The sequence below is a fragment of the Nelumbo nucifera genome, chromosome 2 (assembly GCF_055504915.1).
Source record: "Nelumbo nucifera cultivar China Antique chromosome 2, China Antique-T2T, whole genome shotgun sequence".
NCBI classification, from domain to species: Eukaryota; Viridiplantae; Streptophyta; class Magnoliopsida; order Proteales; family Nelumbonaceae; genus Nelumbo; species Nelumbo nucifera.
The window spans coordinates 92074959-92093992 of NC_142650.1; the positions used below are offsets into that span (position 1 = coordinate 92074959).

General features: G+C 36.1%; 2 protein-coding genes across 2 annotated transcripts; both read left to right on the top strand.

Moving 5' to 3' along the window:
• The first annotated feature begins 781 nt into the window (after positions 1 to 781).
• On the top strand, positions 782 to 3866 carry LOC104612017 (cation/H(+) antiporter 15-like). Its single transcript, XM_010279326.2, has 3 exons — positions 782 to 1256; positions 1348 to 2343; positions 2493 to 3866. The coding sequence occupies exons 1-3, from the start codon at positions 1023 to 1025 to the stop codon at positions 3759 to 3761; spliced, it is 2499 nt and encodes an 832-aa protein (XP_010277628.1). The 5' UTR covers positions 782 to 1022; the 3' UTR covers positions 3762 to 3866.
• A 10689-nt stretch (positions 3867 to 14555) lies between these two features.
• On the top strand, positions 14556 to 17673 carry LOC104612018 (cation/H(+) antiporter 15-like). The gene is made up of 3 exons (XM_010279327.2): positions 14556 to 15070; positions 15179 to 16171; positions 16253 to 17673. The coding sequence occupies exons 1-3, from the start codon at positions 14813 to 14815 to the stop codon at positions 17582 to 17584; spliced, it is 2583 nt and encodes an 860-aa protein (XP_010277629.2). The 5' UTR covers positions 14556 to 14812; the 3' UTR covers positions 17585 to 17673.
• The last annotated feature ends 1361 nt before the right edge of the window (positions 17674 to 19034 follow it).

Genomic DNA, 19034 nt, shown 5'->3' on the forward strand with positions numbered 1-19034 from the left:
GAAAGGAACCACACCATTAATGTATATTTACAGTCGACCGGCCGGTTTATTTGGTCTACCATGCATTAGTGTATATTTCATTTGCATTGGTATAAATGCATGTAAACACTGGCCGGTTGTTTTTGCTTCAGAATTGACTTTCTCCTATATATTTATTTGTCAGAAGTAAAATAGGAAGTGAAAAGATATAGTCCCCATCTTATATTATATGAAAGAAAATTAAGGTAGAAGGGTTATTTGTTTGAAAGAGTAAGGAAGTAAGATGGATGTGATCCCCAAAAAGTGCAAACTATATATATATATATATATATATATATATATATATATATATGATTACAAATTAACTAACACAAAACTGAACTAGGGGAAAAATCAAGTAAAACCAACGTTCTCAGATCTGATATATTCCATGTGTGGCTGGATGGATGTGGCCAGCAATGTTTTGTGGACAACGTATATGAACTCTTCTTTGGATCTGTTAGTTATATGCTGCTAGAAGGGAGATTATTTTTTATTTATTTTTTCAGCTCCATTAGGATGGTGGGAGCCAATAGAGCATCAAAGAGACGGTTGAGAGACAATTTTGACATAACCGATCCCGGTTCAAAAGGAATTGGGTACTAAATAAGAGAGGATGAGTATCGATCAAGCAAAAGAATTACCAGCTCCCATCCAACGTAAACGGACCTTAATTAAGCATCTTTTCTAATTTTATCGCCACTGCAAACGGTGAAAGGGAAAACAAAACTTATAAAAGCAAAATGTCTCACGTCAAACTACTTCCTGCTTGCTTTCTAGGTTTCGTTCCTTCTCTTCATTTCTCTTCCCTCCTTTTCCCCTTCTCCGATGACCTCCCTCTCCTGACCTCTTCGATTCCACCTTTTCCTTCTTCCATTTTCACTCTTGATTTGGAGTGGAAGAAGGAAAAGAAAGGATCAGAGGTCAGAGGTAGGGGCGCCCCACGCTTGTAGGTGGTGGTGGGTGAAAGCTAGAGAAGGGAGGAGGAGGAAGAAGAGACGAAAATGGCAGCTCCAGAAAACACTGGCAATAACTTCAATATGAATCTCACAGAGAACACAATCATTTGTTACTCGCCAACCATGATTACGACCAATGGAATCTGGCAAGGTGATAACCCTTTGGATTACTCGCTTCCTCTCTTCATCTTGCAGCTGACGCTCGTGGTTGTCATTACTCGTATTCTCTTCGTCCTTCTCAAACCCCTACGCCAGCCCAAAGTCATCTCTGAGATCCTTGTAAGGAAAACAGACAGACCTTTATCATATTTTCTTTTTCTATATTCAAGATAACACTAACCGAAGGAAAAAATGATAATACTAAATGCAGGGAGGTATTATTTTGGGTCCATCGGTTCTGGGACGGTATCCGAATTTTGCCGACAGTGTTTTCCCCTTGAGGAGTGTGATGATGCTGGAGACAATGGCAAACGTGGGGCTTCTCTACTTCTTGTTCTTGGTTGGGGTAGAGATGGATCTGTCGGTGATCAAGCGCACCGGAAAGAAGGCGATGACCATTTCTCTGGCTGGTATGGTCCTGCCATTCATCATTGGGGCTGTTTTCTCAATATTCTTCTACAAGGAAAAAGACAGCATGGAGCAAGGAACCTTTATGCTGTTTCTAGGAGTTGCTCTCTCTGCAACAGCATTCCCAGTGCTAGCCCGAATTCTTGCAGAAATCAAACTACTTAACACAGAGCTCGGGAAGTTGGCCATGTCTGCATCCATCATCAATGACATAACTGCATGGATATTGCTTGCATTGGGCATTGCCCTGTCCGAGAATGATTCGACCACCCTAATCTCCCTATGGGTGATTCTCTCAACCTCTGCCTTCATTGCGTTCTGCATCTTTGTCATTAGGCCCATAATTGAATGGATGATAAGAAAGAACCCAGAGGGTGAGAGCGTCAAGGATAGTCACATCTGCATCATCCTCACGGGTGTGATGTTGTGTGGATTCATCACCGATGCCATTGGCGTCCACTCCCTCTTTGGCGCCTTTGTCTTTGGCCTTGTTATACCAAACGGACCACTTGGAGCTGCCCTCATTGAGAAACTCGAGGATTTTGTCTCAGGGCTGCTTCTCCCCCTCTTCTTTGCCATTAGTGGGCTGAGAACAGATTTTTGGAGCATCAACGGGTTTGGCACCTGGGGACCCTTAGGAATCCTTATTATCTTGTCATGTATTGGCAAGGTGGTGGGCACAACACTCGTTGGTCTCTTCTTTCAGATGCCAATAAGGGAAGGCATTAGTCTTGGAATGCTCATGAATACCAAGGGCCTCGTTGAATTGATCGTCCTCAATGTTGGCAGGGACCAAAAGGTTTCTCTCTCTCTCTCTCTCTCTCTCTCTATATATATATATATGGTTTTGTTTCGACCCTAACCCAAACTTACGTTGCTCCAACCTTGTCTTGGCCTATGTTTGAATATACATTGAAGAGTTGATTAACCAGTGGTCATGGCAAACAGGTTTTGAGTGACGATGTATTTGCTGTAATGGTGATCATGGCGGTGATTATAACGAGCATCATTTCTCCAGTTGTAACTTCCATTTACAAACCTGCAAAGCGAATCATATCATACAAGCGTAGAACAGTTCAAAAGTCGAAGCCTGATGGAGAGTTCCGTATGTTGACTTGCGTTCACAATCCGCGTAGTATCCCAACCATGATCAATCTCCTTGAAGTTACTCATCCCACAAGAAGATCCCCAGTTTGTGTGTATGCTCTCCATCTTGTCGAGCTCACTGGTCGAGCCTCCGCCATGTTGATCGTCCACAACACTCGCCAGTCTGGCCACCCTGCTCTCAATCGTACCCAAGCTCAAACCGATCACATAATCACTGCTTTCGAAAACTTTGAGCAGAAAAACTCAGGCGTTTCTGTCCAACCTCTCACTGTTATCTCTCCCTACTCAAGCATGCATGAGGATATATGTGAGATTGCTGAGGACAAGCGAGTGGCGTTAATTATCGTCCCTTTCCACAAGCAACAAACAGTTGACGGTGGCATGGAGGCCTCAAACCCTGCATTCCGAACTATAAATCAGAATGTCTTAGCCAATGCTCCCTGCTCTGTTGGCATCCTTGTTGATCGAGGCTTTTCTGGGTCTACAAAGTCGGCATCCGGCCAAACCGCCCACAACATTGCCGTGCTCTTCTTTGGCGGACCGGATGATCGAGAGGCATTGGCATATGCACGCAGGATGGCCGAGCACCCTGCTGTTAACTTGACAGTGGTGCGCTTCGTTCCAGGGGAAGAGGCAACCGACGCCGTGGTGCAATCTTACACCGACGATCAAGGCTCTAGCATCCTAACAGTGTTCACAGAAAACGATAAAGAGAAAAAGCTCGACGATGAATATATACACGAGTTTAAGACGAAGGTTACCGGTGACGAGTCAATCACATACATAGAGAAGATTGTGAATAATGGAGAGGAGACGGTGGCGTTAATACGATCCATGGGTAACGCCTATGACTTATACATCGTTGGGAGAGGACAAGGCATCGTATCGCCTCTAACAGCTGGTCTCACAGACTGGAGTGAGTGCCCAGAGCTGGGGGCCATTGGAGATTTGTTGGCCTCGTCGGACTTCGGAGTAACAGTGTCCGTGCTTGTAGTGCAGCAATATGTGGGTGGAGGAGCTCAGGTAGATGGACCCGATACCCCATCTCATAATAAGGTTGATCGATACAGTTTTAAGTCCATGAACAGATCGGTAATTATGGAGGTATAGTAATATTGTACAAATGAAGAGAAAGGTAACAACTTTGTAGTGGTTAGGTGTAAAGATCGATTTTGGTTGACAAACAGATGCATTCATCTGATGCAATTTTTACGACGACTTCAGTTCTCGGTTCTCACCTACTTTTTTTTTGTCCAATTTTTCATTGAATCAAGATTTGCTCCTCACCAAATAATATGCAAGTACGGGTGGATATATGTTGCATATATTTATGCTTAAAATGAAATTTTTGAGGAAAAGATCCAGATTCAGTACCCACTTAACGGTGCTCACGCCGTCCTCACAGTAACATACAACTGTGTATGGGTATGAATACGGTGTAAGCACCCTTTTGTGGAGACTGGATATATCGCTAATAGAGCACGCCTTAGAGCACGCCTCTCACAGCGTGTCCTGGTCGTACATTGGGAACATTGTATTTATGGGAAGTTGTTCCTAATACACGGTACGGTATGGTTGTGAGGTCGGTGTTATTCACACTCTGTGATGAGCAGATCCCAATTCTCTGTTGTGAGGACTGAATCTCATCTCATGCGAATGAATTGTGACCACTAAATTTATGACCTCAGCTCCCATGAATTGAGAGGCTGCAGTTTTTATATACTATATGGTTAGAACCTCGGCCTTTCTCCTAAGTTCATTATTTAATTTGTTTGATAATTCCTTTTTTTTTCTCCTGTGCATTAATGAAAGTGATAGAGCCAATGGGAGGGAGGGGAGGCACACTTGGGATCTTTTATACGCACAAAATTTTCTCACATCCCTACCCACAAGACATTGCCAAGTAAGTAACTTGTAGTAATCCTTGGTTAAGGATGTGAAAAGAGATTGTGGGTAGGAGATCCAAGAATCTCAGGCGGGTAGCCCATCCGATACCCTTAACCTCCATCCTCTTGGTAACAATAGGATTTATCTCAAGTATCGGCTACAAATACCGGTCGGAGAGCCCCCGTACCTTTTCCACCCATGCATAGTTGTACTCGAAAATATATGGGTTGTTAAGTTTTTAAATCAAGTTCATCTACACAAAAAATAAGGCCCATTTGGTGCGTCTTTTTGGGAAGATCTTCTGACAGTTTTAACGGTCAAAAGACGCATTGAGTTTTTGCATGAAGATCTGAGTAGCTCAAAGCACATTTGATAAACATGCTTCTTTCCAAAATCCATCAAAAATGGGCTTTTCACATCTTTTGGCGACTAGATCTTCCGTGCACTAAACAGAAATAGTCCCAGCTTGTAAATAACCGAAAGACCACCCGAAAAGACACACCAAACGCAGCCTAAATAAACAAATAAAATAGAGGGATCTATTTTGAGTACCAAGCAAAGTAACCATTTTTCAAAATCTTTCAAAAGAAAACCTTTCATTGTGGCTGAAGAGGAGATGAAGAAAAAAGGGAAAAATGGGGGAGATGAACGGGAATAAATGAAAAGAAGAAGTACAGGAAAGACAACTTCGGAACAGTTTTAAGTTTAGCTAATTTGGCATTAGCCAAAGTTTTCTTGAAGGACATTTGAGCTTCTCAACTCATGATCAAGATATACTATTCTCTCCAATCTTTATAAAGACAATGTGGGATCACTTTCATTTAGAGGCATCTTAGGAACAAAATCATCTTTAGCACAACCCAATGGTCGCTCCAGTAGCTAGTCTGGTTGAGGCCCTTTATCAAACACTTCATTGCTCCACTTCTCCACCCCATCCAGCACTTTCTCTGCCACTTCAACAACCTGCTCAGATTCATCCAGTGTTGCATGTTTCTCAACCCCCTGTGGTTGTTGTACTTCTACAAGTTCTTCTATTCGAATAATCCAGCAGGTTGATAAACTTATTACATCTTAATAGGCTTTTCAAGCTTCAAAACAATCTCCTTTCCTTTCTCCATCTTCTCAATCATTTCAAGTTTCTATTCCTTTTCCTCTTTCCTTTTCTTTAACTTGCACTCTAGGGCATTCTGCCCATGCTTATAACATTCATGCAATACATGGGGAGATCTTCGTAGACTATTGGCTGCCAAAATCCTTCCTTCCCAACACCTACCCAAATCCTTTTAGGGTTTCCTTTCAGCAAATCCACTTCTACACAGACCCTAGATGTCGTTTTATGTTCTTGTGAACCTTCTTGTCACTCTGTCCATTTTAAGCCCTCTACCAGCAACTTGAGCAATGGATCTCAGAAATCTATTATTGTAGAGATTAATAGGTAACTATGACAAAGAAATTCATGAGGAAATGAATAAAAGTTTCCCAACCTAACACCATTCCAGGCGTCTATTAATTTCAACATATGAAAAAGAAAATCTTTTATCCAGAAATCTTCCTTCTGCCAAACTCAATGAAACGGAGATCAAATCAGTCAAGTAACTAAATGGTGAAGTGAGACCATTGCCTTTATAACCATGAGTGCTTGGATTCAAATTTGTACATCTTTCAAAGTATTTTGGGGTTTATTTCAAAGCAAGTTTAAGTTTCAAGGCCGGTTCCACCACAGCTAAGGCTGGTTCATTGGGTTGGATTGGGTAGGGTAAACCCCTAGACTCTGCAAATAGCCTAATTGGGGGTCGGTTCCTAGAATTTGGAACCAGACCCTACCCTATAACAGATTGGGTAGGGTCAATTCAAGGCCGGTTCGAGGTAAGTTCCATTTGGTTCCAGATATAACCTACCCATTTGCTCAACCCTAACATGCCCAATAAACCATCTAATTCTAATGCTTCCTTCCCTTTCCCTTAATCTCTTTATCTATTTGTTTTATCTCTATCTCTCACCACGTTCCATATACATGCATCTAACTTTTCATCAAGTTCTTAAAATTAACTAGTGGGGACCCGTGCGATGCACGGGATTTATTAAGCAAAAGATAAATAATAGAAAGGGTCATTTACTAAAATATCCCTTATAATTTCATTAGTTTACTAAAATCTACCCTATAGTTAGCATTTTACTAAAACACCACTTATAATTTGCAATGAATTTAATCAATCTTCCATTAGATGACAGTGAAAAATGATAGTGTTAACCCTACTGTTCATTTAAATAAATTTAATTAAAAGAAAATAAAAAATAAAAATACCATTTTTGCCCTAAATAAGATACAGGAAACCACTCTATTGGTTATATTTGGTCAATTTTTTGTACAAAAAAAGTGTTAAGAGTATTTTTGGAATAAAAAATCATGGGCCTAATGGCCAAACAAACACTACTTAATGAAAGGTTGATTAAGTAAATAAGTTGTAAAATATATGGGATGTTTTAGTAAAATGAAAACCATAAGGTAGGTTTACGTAAATATGTAAAACTATAAGGTGTGTTCTAGTAAATGACCCTAATAGAAACACATAAGAGTATACAATTGTTTTATATTTTCAACTTTTAAATAATTAATAATTATTCATATTTTATATACTACTTTTAATAAATTTTTTATATTTTCACATAAGAGTGCAGTTGGTTCTTTTGAATCAATTGACCAAACCAAAAAATCGACCCAAACTGATACAACTTGAGTGGGTTGGTTTTCACAAAAGGTCAGTCGGTTTCAATTAACCAACTCCCCAACCTGACCAGGTCAATTTGGTTGGCCAAATAACCTACAGCCGAACTGAACCAACTAATGAATACTTATAATTTCAGCTAAATTAATAGTCTCATCTCTGATAAATAACAATAGTTTAATCTTCAATAATAATTGAAAACCTATAGTGAAAATACACAATTATTGAAAATATATTAATAATGAAAATACAATAATTACAAAAAGAAAATAAGTACTAAAAATATATTAACTTAGTCAATAAATAGTATAATCTCAAATAATAGTTTAATCTTTAATAAATATCAATCTATAAGTTATAACAAAAACACAATAAATACAATAAGTACAATAAATTAAATTTAAAAATTTCAATAATAGTAATTTAATCTCCAATAATTATTGAAAGTTTTCTATTAAATAAGTGGTTTAAACTCTAATAAGTACTTATGATAAATATCTAATTATTTACATATTTAAAAAATCTATAAAATATTTAAAAAATTTTTTATTTGAATTTTATTTATTTAAAGTTATTACATATTATTAAATGTTTGAAAAACATTTAAATTGACTATCCAGAAAAACATAATTTAAATTGCTAATACATAATTTCATGATATATTCTATAAAATTAATTATTAGATAAATTCGTTATTTTAACTATTTAAAATATAGTTATGATAAATATTTAGTTATTTAAATATTTAAATAATTTAGTTATTTAAATATTTAAATAATTTATAAAATATTTAAATTTTTTGTTATTTGAATTTTATTTATTTAAAGCTATTACATATTATTAAATATTTGAAAAGCAATTAAATTGATAATCTGGAAAAACATAATTTAAATTGTTAGTACATAATTTTGTGATATATTTTGTAAAAATATAAAATTATTTTTTGTGTTTTTGATAAATATTTTAAAGTTATTATATAATTTTTTTTTAGAATATTTAAATAATTCTTAAATTTTTTAATCCAAACTTTCTATAGATAGATATAGGTAAAAAGTAGGGGAGAGGATAAATAGGAATTAGAGATAATTCTCGAGAAAGTGGGGGAGGTAGTTTAGGATAAAATTTTAGGAGAAGAGATTATTTAGGTTATTGGGAAAGTGTATTTCATTGGTTGTTTCAAAAATGACATGGAATAAAAAACAAAAAAAAAATGAGAAAATTTCTTGACCGCTTTGTTTTAATATATCTATCTATCTATCTATCTATCTATCTATCTATCTATCTATCTATCTATCTATATATATATATATATATATATATATATATATATAGATATAGATATGTAGATATAGATATATCTACATAGATAGATATGTAGATATAGATATAGATATAGATATATAGATGCTTAAGGTAGAACTTAAGTATTGAAATAAGATGAGTAAAAAGTATCTAAAATAAGAAAAAGTAAATAGTACAGTAAGACAAATAATAAAAAAATAAGTAATAAAATTTAATAATTAATTAAAAATCTTATTATAATTATAAATAATTTTTCAATATTATAATTATAAAATCCATCTCTCTCCATGGGCATTTTAGGCCCCTCACATCACTATTTTCATTGACATTGAAACGATATTGTGATCGTGGAGTGAACATTGTACCAAAAATATGACTATAATCGATTGGAAAAGGTGACTGCCCCGATTTATTAAGTTATTGATTCAAATAGATCTTAATTGATCTAGTTTGGCCTGCCAAATACGTTATATATTTTCTTAGAAAATATATTATGAAAGTAAATATAAGAAACACTATTAATTAACATGTTTTTATTAAAATAATTTTACTATTAATTGAAATTTTAGTAAAAAGTTTTTCTTATATTTAAAAAAATTGTAAAAAATTCATTAAAAATTATAAATCATGTGAAATTTTCACTACCAAATTTTTAAAAATATTTTCTATGATCATCAATTGTCTCCCTTCTATCATAATTCCATTGCGATGAACTTAATTTTTTGGCATTGCATGATAGATCAAATGGATTAGGTGGTTTCCCAACTTAGTTTATTAGTTTTCTAGGATAAGAAGAAAGCTAGAGAAGAAATGAACCTACAACCTAAAAATGACTATGCTTCAAGAAGATGAAGTTCATGGATCGAGTTATTTTAATGATCGAAAATTGTCCAACCCGCTAGCTTCAATTACCAATTCATACTAAATTAGACCATTCTGGTTTAAACAATTTAACATGGTTATACAATTTTGAAAACAAAATGAGAAGTGTCGAGTTAAAATACCTAAAAACTATTTGACCTGCTGCCTTTAATTACTAGTTCATAACTAGACTAATTTGGTTTGATTGATTCAAACCAATGAGACAAAATAAAAAGAGCAAATAAGAGAAATTTTCACTAAAATATAATTGTATCAAATAAAAATATTAAAAAGTTATAAAAATAAAGGTAGATAACAGAAAAATTAATTATTAACAATTTTTTTAACTAACAAAATATTGATGAAATAAGGGAAATTTTGTAAAAAAAATCCAAAAAAAATAACAAAAAATTAAAAACTTACTTTCTTTAGTTAACTAATAAAATAAAAGAAAAAATCCCTAAAAATAACAGAAACTTTTAATATATTAAAATTAATATTTATTGAGAAAATATTAAAAACTAAAGTAACAAAAAAATATCTAAAATACTAATAAAGAAAGAAATAGATAATACGACAAGAGAAATAATAAAAGTAAAGTAATAAAATTTAATAATTTATTAAAAATTTTATTATAATTATAACTAATATTTTAATATTATCATTATAAAATATATCTCTCTCCATAGGAAGTTTTGGGCTACACACATCACTAATTTTTTATTGATGCTAAAATTTTGTGAACACTATAGCAAGAAGATGGGTCAAGAAAATATAAAGTTTTAGTTACCAATTTGAACAAATCTTGATTGATCTAGTTTGGTCTACCGAATCTACTATATAAATTTTTAGAAAATATGTCTTGAAAATAACTATTAGAAACGCTTTTAATTAACATGTTTTTGTTAAAATATTAATTTCATTGCTATTAAATTTTGAATAAAATATTTTTCTACTGTATTTCCAAAAGTTTTTGTTAAAAGTTCACTAATTTTTTTCTATAGATTATGTGAAAATTTCAGTATTAATTTTCTAAAAATATTTTCTATGAACATAAATTATCTTTCTCTTATAGCTCCATCACAGTGAACTTCGGTTTTGGATTAGATTGTTTTCCCCAACTTTGCTAATTCCCTAGGAGATGAAGAAAGAAAAAGAAGAAACGAACTAGGGGCCCAAAAAACACTATGCATCAAGAAGTTGAAGTTCATGGGTCGAGTTATTTGAATTCCTAAGATGGATAGGATTCAACTTTGCCCAATTACAAATTGTTCGCCCTATATGTTTTGATGATAACAAACTCATTAAGAATACTAATGAATGTGTTAAGTGTGCATCTAATCCAAGTTACTCCTATTAAGCTAAAGTGGTTGACCAATCTACTCTGAAGAATCAAGCTTGAAATCAAATGCTTTGGACAGTTGTTAATCAGTTGTTAATAATCAACTTGTGACTCTCCAAAGAAAAAAAAAATTGCTACAATGAGATGAAAGAAAGAAGTATCAAGTTCAAGTGTTATACATTGTGTATAGTGCTTTTTAGGACTTGATGTAATAATATGCATGAGAGTCAAGGGTAGTGTTGACCTATGGCTTGACTAAACTCGATTAACCTAACCTTAGAGACCAATGGATAATATTAGGTTTGGTTCTTAGGTGTTCTTAGACTCATTTGTAGACTCAATAGTTGAAAATTTAATTTTAGAAGCCTAAGAGAAAATGATTTTAGACCATAATTTGGAACCAATATCTCTATGTTTCTAAAGTTATGAATAGTAAGTAGTTAACTACCTATGATAGTCGAGGCCAATGTTGCTTGGACATTGCTTGGTAGTCAAGTATAAAAATTCATGTGTCAACTATATCTTATAGATGAGAATGGACATAAGTTAGAAATCGACTATCAAGATGAAGTAGTTGACTGACAGAGAAAAAAAGACTCCTCTCCTACAAGTGGTAGTTGACTACTAACTCATGCTAGTTGACTACTTGAAATTTAAAAAAAAAAAATACATTTAAAGGAACAACAGTTATTTCCTCTTTTAATATGCCATCTATCTTGCTGGGAACTTGCTCTGAACAATTTTAAATATGAATTAATCCTTTCCAATGAATCTATAATGGTCATATGTGGTTTATCCTTGGAGTGAAAAATGTAAAAGCTTGAACCAGCGTTTATCTACTAATAAAAGAGAGCATTTATGTGTAAGAGTTTCATATATACAAAGAGATTTCTAAGTTTTCTCTGTTCCATAGTAAGAAAAGCTGAGAAACATTTGGGCTTAATTGTTTCTCATTGAGATTTCTTAAATATCTTCCAAGTGCTTGAGCCTATAGTATTGTGCATACTCTTGTATCTAATATTGTTTGTTTGTATTTGTTATTATTAGCTTCTTATGAGGCATTTGTAGTATTTGAGCTTTACATTGCTATATCTATTGTATCTGTGTTGTGCTTTGAATACCATTAGAGGTCTAGTTGGCACTAGTAAGCCCAATTGGTTTGGTTTGGTTGACACTCGGAAGTTCCACTGATTTAGGTCTTATAGGCACTAGAAGTCCTACGGTTTAATAGGCACTCAAAAGCCTTGTTGGTTTTAGTGGAACTCTCAAGAGGTTGCTTGAGAAGAGGGCATAGACTTAGGTTTGGTCGAGCATCTATAAAAATCCTTGTATGTTTTACTTTTCTGCAAACATTTACTTTACTTGTTCATCTTTACTTATTTGATTATTTTGTTATTTACATTGCATTGATTAGCACACACATACACACACAACCTTACACTCCAAGTTTGCACTCATGCATTTAGAAGGCATTAGTCAAGGACAATCATTCTAGTACCCAATTCACACCCCTCTTGGGTTTGGCAATCTAGGAAATAGAAATGTCCCATGACTCTTGTTTAAATGTTACTTGATAAAGCCTATGCATCACATTGAAGAGTAATAAAACTAATAAAATGTAATAAAAGTAATAAAACTTAACACAAAATTATCTAACAATATATAACCCAAAAATAGTTTAGGTTGGACTTGGGGTGTCATTCTTTTGGTCTGAAGTTCGTTGTCTAAACAGCAAAAAAGATGTGAAAAAAGTAATTTGAAAATTGGTATTTTTTTGTTGTATCTAATATTTTAATGTAGATAATGTTATGCCGGAACTTGAATACGGTTACTTTAAAATTTTGGCCCCATAATTGATTATGAGAATGGGTATTTATGGTAATTATAATTAACATTAATAAATTGATATTAATCATTATTTAGAATAAAATCCATATTAAAAACAAAAATAATAACAATAATAATAAAATATTTTAAATAATAATTTCAAATAACAACGTAAAAGTTAAATTAATTAAAATAATAACTAAAATAAATTAAACAATAATATAATAATTAACTCTTATTATTTTAAAAAAATTTAAGAAAATTAACTAGACAAATAATAATATTTAATCAAAAACAATAAAAGAACTAAAATAATTATAATAATTATAAATAAATAATATATAAAAAAATTAGATAATAAAAGAATCATAAATTGTTAATACGTTAATACTAAATAAAGATTTAGTATAGCAAGAAAGTTTTACTAATAATAAATGAATAAAATGTGAAAAGAAAATTTTGGGGACAAATAATAACAATGTCTTATGTATGAAAAATAAGAGGTATTAAAAGAACAATCTTATGTCTATAGTCTTTTACTTTTAAGATATTAGTCATTGAAAACAGACAAAAGAAGAAGACCACGGTACCACTTAGCCCAATTGATGTTTTCATAAGGTTCCTACCACAATTTCTTTTAACAATACCCATGCATAGAGGTCTAAAGTAGGAGGTACGGTATGGCCCGCAGGTGGCCCGGGCAAAGTGTAGGCCGTACCACCCTCCCCGATGAAAATTTTGAGAGTTGGCCTGGCATGGCCCAGGCCCACGTGGGCCCGTGTTGTGTCGTGTCGTTCCGCAGGCCGGGCTGGCCCATGGGCCAAGCCTTGGCCCAAGTCGGACCATGGACCGAGCCAAAGCTATTTTTCCCTATATGAACTTTGATGTATACAATTGCTTATATACAATAATTAAATAAATTAATATAATAAAATTGAAAGAAAATTTTATTTTATTATTATATTATATACTATATAGTATTATATAATTATAATTTATATAATATATTATATATTATATATAAGTATATAAAATATATAAATATTATGTATATATATAAATAAATATAAAATATATATAAATAGTATATATGGGCCATGTTGGGACATGCCGACACATGGGCCACGGGCGACACGGCCCGCTTGATCATGTCATAGTATGCCGGCCCGTGGACTTCAAACCCTAGGCCCAGTACGGCACGGACCATCGTCCCAGGCATGGCACAACCCATGGACTGTCATGTCGTGTTGTGTCGGGCTGGTCCAAAATCATATTGGGCTATGCCAGGCCTCCGATTTACACCTCTACCCATGCATCGCACAGGCCCAACTAATGGTAGTAATAACAACAACAATAACAATAATAATAATAATAATAATAATAATAATAATAATAATAATAAGTGTATAAAGTTAGAAATCATGTTATTATATTGATTTGAAAAATACTATCCTTATAAATTTGTTCTTTTTTGGTAAGCCTTGATAATTACAACTTAAAGCACATATTTGGAATATTATGAAGGATCCAAATGTTCTGATGTTTGGGGGATCAATCTTATTCTCTGTACCATGTGAGAAAGTTGTTGTGGCACAACTCCGATCCATGTACCCTACCTCCTCAAACCAAGAAGCTCTCATAATTAAATGAAGTCCACTAACACTGAATCAACCACTAAAAGCAACCATAATCTCAGGTAGCTTTACTTGATTCGGCCTTTTCCTTCACAAAAATGTAAAAAACCTGTAACAATGGGCCATGGTCCATAATCTCAGGTAGCTCTTCAACGTCTTGTTTCAAATCATAGAATAAGTTGCGGAACAATTGGGACTTCAAATAGAAAGGAGAGGAGTATTAACCACACAAAAGAGTAACTCCTCCAAATGGGGCGCTGACCACCTAAAGAAATAATTGCTTGTCTTCCTTCTTTTTACCACCATTCATCTTTTAAGAAAAACTTAAAGCAAAATCTTACGGTCTTGGCTGCATGTCAAGCTCGTTTCTTTCCTTATCTTCTTGGTTTGGTTTCCTTGTTTCTCTCTTTTCCTTTGTTCATTTCTCGTTCGTCCCCATTTCCTCTCTCTTGACTCAGTTCTCCCTTTCTTCCTTTCTGTGTTATGGTGATTGAAGGATACTACCAAACGGTAGTTGTTAGTTAAGCTGAGGAGGAGGAGGAGGAGGTGGTGGTGGTGGTGGAGGAAGAGTATTAGGTCAAAATGGGATCAATGGGGGAAATGGGTATCGTCTCGACCAGTAGCGGTGGGCTTGGCGCGAAAAACAACGAAACAATAGGCATGATAGTATGCTACTCACCAAAGATGATCACCACCAGTGGTATCTGGGTAGGCAGCATGCCTTGGGATTATTCGCTTCCTGTGTTCTTGTTGCAGATCACTCTGATCATCATTACAACCCGCTTTCTTGTCTTCATCCTCAAACCCCTCCGCCAACCTAAAGTCATATCTGAGATCCTTGTAAGGAACTAAACCTTAGATTAACGTGTCACTGTGCGTCATCTTCTCTACTTGATCAGTCTCTAACAAATTAAAACATATAACGGAATGAATGAACGATGAGTGCAGGGAGGTGTGTTGTTGGGTCCGTCAGTCATGGGGCGGATCCCTAAGTTTGCTGACATAGTGTTCCCGTTGAGGAGCGTGCTGATTCTAGAGACAATGGCAAACATAGGACTGCTCTACTTCTTGTTCCTGGTTGGGATTGAGATGGACCTATATGTGATCAAGCGCATAGGAAAGAAGGCCTTGACCATCGCCATTATTGGAATGATCCCGCCATTTCTGATTGGCATTTCTCTCTCCTTCTTTTTGCAAACCTCCGAGGACGTTGGCCCTGGCACATTCCTCCTTTTCCTAGGCGTTACCCTCTCTGTCACCGCTTTCCCTGTGCTAGCTCGTATTCTCGCGGAGCTCAAACTACTCAACACCGAGTTGGGGAAGCTAGCCCTGTCTGCGGCCATCATCAATGACTTGTGCGCATGGATCTTGATTTCCTTGGCCGTTTCCCTGGCCAAGACCGGTGCCACCCGTTTTGCCTCTCTATTGGTGGTCGTCTCCGCTGTTGTATTCGTCATGTGCTGCATCTTTGTTATCAGGCCAGCCATTGCATGGATCATAAGACGCACGCCAGAAAGCAGCAACTACAATGAATTCTACATTTGTCTCATCGTCAGTGGAGTCATGATCTGTGGGTTAATCACTGACACCCTTGGTACCCACCCCATCTTTGGTGCCTTCGTCTTTGGCCTTGTCATACCTAATGGACCACTCGGAGCTACCATCATTGATAAGCTTCAAGATTTTGTTTCGGTGTTTCTTCTCCCGCTCTTCTTCGCCATTAGCGGGCTCAGGACTAATATCTGGGCCATCCATGGCTCTTCCACCTTGGGCTTATTGATTCTCGCCATTTTTCTGAGCTGCACCGGCAAGGCGGTTGCCACAATCATTGTTTCTGTGGTTAACCATATGCCAATGCAGGAAAGTGTCGCGCTTGGCTTACTAATGAATACCAAAGGTCCCATCGAAATTATCATCCTCAGTGCTGGAAGGGACCAGAAGGTATCTCTCTATCTATTCTCTCTCTATATCTCTCTATCTATCTATCTATCTCTACACCTTGATTCTTCTTGTTGAAAACAGGTTCTAGATGATCAGTCATTTGCAATCTTGGTGATCGTGGCAGTTATCATGACAAGCATCATAACTCCAGTCATAACGGCCATCTACAAACCAGCAAGACCATTCATACCATACAAGCGTAGGACCGTTCAGTGGCCGAAGCGTGACGCAGAGCTTCGTATACTGGCCTGCGTCCACACACCTCGCAATGTCCCGACCATCATCAACCTGATTGATGCTTCTCACCCAACGAAGAAGTCCCCCATTTGCGTTTTCGCGCTCCACCTTGTTGAGCTCACCGGGCGTTCCTCAGCGATGTTGATTGTCCACAACTCTCACAAGTCCGGCGGCCATCCTGCTCTCAACCGCACCCAAGCCCAATCTGACCACATCATAAGCGCCTTCGAAAACTATGAACAACACTCAGGTGGAGTCTCTGTCCAGCCCCTCACCGCAATCTCTCGTTACTCCACCATGCATGAGGACATTTGCAATCTTGCTGAGGATAAACGAGCCTCACTCATCCTCCTCCCTTTTCACAAGCAACAAACGCTTGATGGCAGTATGGAGGCCACAAATCCTGCCTTCCGTGGTATAAATCAGAACGTCTTAGCCACTGCCCCCTGCTCAGTCGGCATTCTTGTCGATCGTGGTCTAGATGGGTCTACACGGGTGGCAGCAACCGAAACCACCCACCACGTTGCTGTGCTCTTCTTTGGTGGACCAGATGATAGAGAAGCATTGGCGTATGGATGGAGGATGGCAGAACACCCAGGCGTTTGTTTGACGGTGTTACGCTTCCTTCCAGGGGAGGACGCGGCGGATCCTGTGGTGGAACCAAGCAGCGACACCCGGGATTTGAGAATCCTAACAGTGATCACAGACAACGAAAGGGAGAAGAAGCTTGACGATGAATACATAAACGAGTTCAGGATAAAGAATACGAACGATGAATCAATTTCATATTCAGAGAAGATTGTGAATAATGGGGAGGAGACGGCAGCGGTAGTTCGGTCCTTGGACAACACACACGACCTATACATAGTTGGAAGAGGACAAGGAATGATATCACCTCTCACGGCTGGTCTCACTGATTGGAGTGAATGCCCGGAGCTAGGGGCAATCGGGGATTTGTTGGCATCGGACATGTCAGAAACAAAATCAGTTCTTGTGGTGCAACAATATGTGGGAGGAGGTGAGGAAGATAATGAAATGGAGACGCAAAGCAGCCCCATACGACAGGCTCACTGTAACATTAATAGCACGAACCGGTGGCCGTCCAGAGGGCCTGGTACTGTTCAACTTCAAGTCATGAACATGCAAAGAGGGATGGGGGCTGGATATTTTGGCTGAGTGTATCTCCACTGAGATTGGTTCTTCAACAATTCTTATAGAATGGGAAATAAAATTCTTTCTCTGACCAGCGTTGGAAAATTTGGAAAGAGAAGAGTTTTTCTTTCCTTAACCAGAGACCATAGTCTTACCTGTCTACTAGGTTTAGGAAGATGTCCAGATGTTATCAAAAATTCTATATAGTCAATTTGATAGAGCCTTATATGGGGAAGAGTGTTTGGTGTCAATGGACCCCAAGGCCTCTCACATGCGAACTTTATTTTTCTCAAGCAACTGCGTCACATATCCATCATACAGCTTGATGACAAACAGTCTTCGGTACGTTGAAGTTGTGTTTCCATCTGATATTTTGCATGGTACCGCCACTAATGTGGACTTGATAATAACATTTCATCCCGCCTGTGATAACAAAGACACCTTCCAACCATCTAGCTTTTTACGCACCTTCTCAAGTAAGGACTGCCTTTCAGAGCATTTTGTTCTACGTTGTAAAAGGGCCGGGTAATCCAAGTAGATCATCAATACCCACCCAAGTATTAGGGGTAGATTCAAGTCGAGCTGAGCCGAATCCAGTTCAAATAACTCTTTAAGTTTGAGTAAATTAAGTTTTTTTGAAAAATAAAAATTGTATCTATAAAATTATTTTTTATTTTTTAAATAAAAATTAAGAACTATAAAAATTATTTACTATTATACATAAAAAATAAAAATGTTATTATATATATAACAAAATTATTTATTTTATATATATATATAATAAAAATTATTTATTTAATACTAGGTTCATAAGCCTCATGAATCAAGCTTCATTGGACTTGACCCCACTAGCAAACAAGTCTGTATATTAAACTCAAATTCAACTCAAAATTTTATTTAAACCAAACTGAATCAAGCTCGAATAACTTATAAAAAACTCGGCTCGTGGCCATCCCTAATCAACACCCATAGAGCGCACTCTTAAAGTAGTGCAAATGCTGGATCGATCGTATGCGATGGTGAGTATTATAACTGAAATAATTAAATGGAAGATTTCTAGTAGTTGATGTCTTGATCTGACCATTTACAGAAGGTTGATAAAATCTCCCGTAAACAATTAATTTCATCCTTCGAGCATCGACCAAAGTGAACCATATTCTGTGAATAGTGGTTAAGTTTAATTCCTGGTCGTCCAAACTTAATGCCACGTAGACAACTTTCCTCTAATTTTTGCACCAATTACTGTGAAAGCACCTCAGTACATATAATGTAAAGATGGGGATAAAGGGCATCGTTACGTAAGCCAAGGGTTCTATTTAATAAAACCTCCATTCCACACGATCATATACGCTTTGCTGTGAATGCATTCTAAAATGGTCCAATTATCTTCTATTTGATTCACAAGTATTTTAGCTATTATTTTATAGTAAAAAATTATATATTATATACACATATATATGTATATATAAAACTT